Source organism: Aplysia californica, unplaced genomic scaffold (assembly GCF_000002075.1).
Source record: "Aplysia californica isolate F4 #8 unplaced genomic scaffold, AplCal3.0 scaffold00441, whole genome shotgun sequence".
In the NCBI taxonomy this organism is placed as follows: Eukaryota; Metazoa; Mollusca; class Gastropoda; order Aplysiida; family Aplysiidae; genus Aplysia; species Aplysia californica.
In genome coordinates this window covers 553,629-554,789 of record NW_004797711.1, presented here as the reverse complement: position 1 = coordinate 554,789, position 1,161 = coordinate 553,629, and the positions used below count along the sequence as shown (strand labels likewise).

Sequence of the window (1,161 nt, the reverse complement as noted above, 5' to 3'; positions counted from 1 at the left end):
ACTTCTCTGTTGACACCCACCCCTTGGCGCTCATATGACCTTATGCAGTTGCGAGGGCCGTAAAATCCTCTACTAAAACTAAACTAAAATATCTATCGTCCGTATAAAATCTCAACTCCTTCTATTTTGTGTTTGTTACTCTCTTGTAACACCTCTAATCTTTGGCACTTATATGACGTTATTGTGTTGAGAGTGCTGTAAAATTCTTACCCCCAAAAAAATGACCTTATTGTGTTTCAATTGCCGTAAAACTCTTACTAGAAAAGAAAAAAATATGACTTTATTGTGTTGCAAGTGCTGTAAAACTTTTTCCCAAAAAAAAAAATCCTTTCCTATAAAAAAAATCTATCTTCTCTTTCTCCCCTTCTGCTTTTTTGTGTTTGTTCCTCTCTTGTAACACCTCTAATCTTCAGCACTTATATGACCTTATTGTGTTGCAAGTGCCGTAAAACTCTTACATAAACTAAACTAAAGGCCTTCATGTCTGTTTTGTGTGTCAGTTTTGAGTGTCACTTTATCTATGATATTCAAGACTTTTTATTATCTATGATGTTTTATCTACAGTGTTTTATCTACAATGTTTTATCTATGATTTATCTACGTTGTTTTATCTACGATGTTTTATCTACAATGTTTTATCTATGATGTTCAGGACTTTAATGTCAGTTTTGAGTGTCACATCTACGATGTTTTATCTACGATGTTTTATCTATGATGTTTTATCTACGATGTTTTATCTACGATGTTTTATCTATGATGTTCAAGACTTTTATGTCAGTTTTGAGTGTCACTTTACCTTAACGGATTCTTTTCTTATTTCTGTGTGTGTGTAGAAAAAACCGACAAGCCCTGCACCCACCACGTTGCACTCCCGGCCCTCTACCTCTGCCACCGCCTCGTCGAAGAACACCCGCAAGGAACCCCGCGGCGGCGGGAGTGGTTCAGGGGCAGGTAACTTGCCGGGCAACCTCCTAGACTCGTCGGCACCCGTGCAGAAGCGAGGGAAGGAAAGAGAGGTGGGGCGGACGAAGAAGCCGAGTCCGCTGAAGAAAGTCATCCTGAAGGAGAGGGAGCAGAGGAAGAGATTGAGACTTTTGGACGAAGATCCTGATGGGCCTTCTAGTCTAGCTAGCGTTGGGTGAGAGAGAGAGAGAGAGGGGG

At 40.4% G+C, this 1,161-nt stretch overlaps 1 protein-coding gene across 1 annotated transcript in view; it reads left to right on the top strand.

Moving 5' to 3' along the window:
• LOC106012645 overlaps positions 1 to 1,161 on the top strand; it is a gene marked incomplete at both ends in the record, with an annotated part of 12,076 nt that overhangs the window by 7,059 nt on the left and 3,856 nt on the right. The window contains 1 exon segment of the mRNA XM_013086174.1: positions 834 to 1,138. Coding sequence (XP_012941628.1) covers positions 834 to 1,138 — 305 coding nt within the window.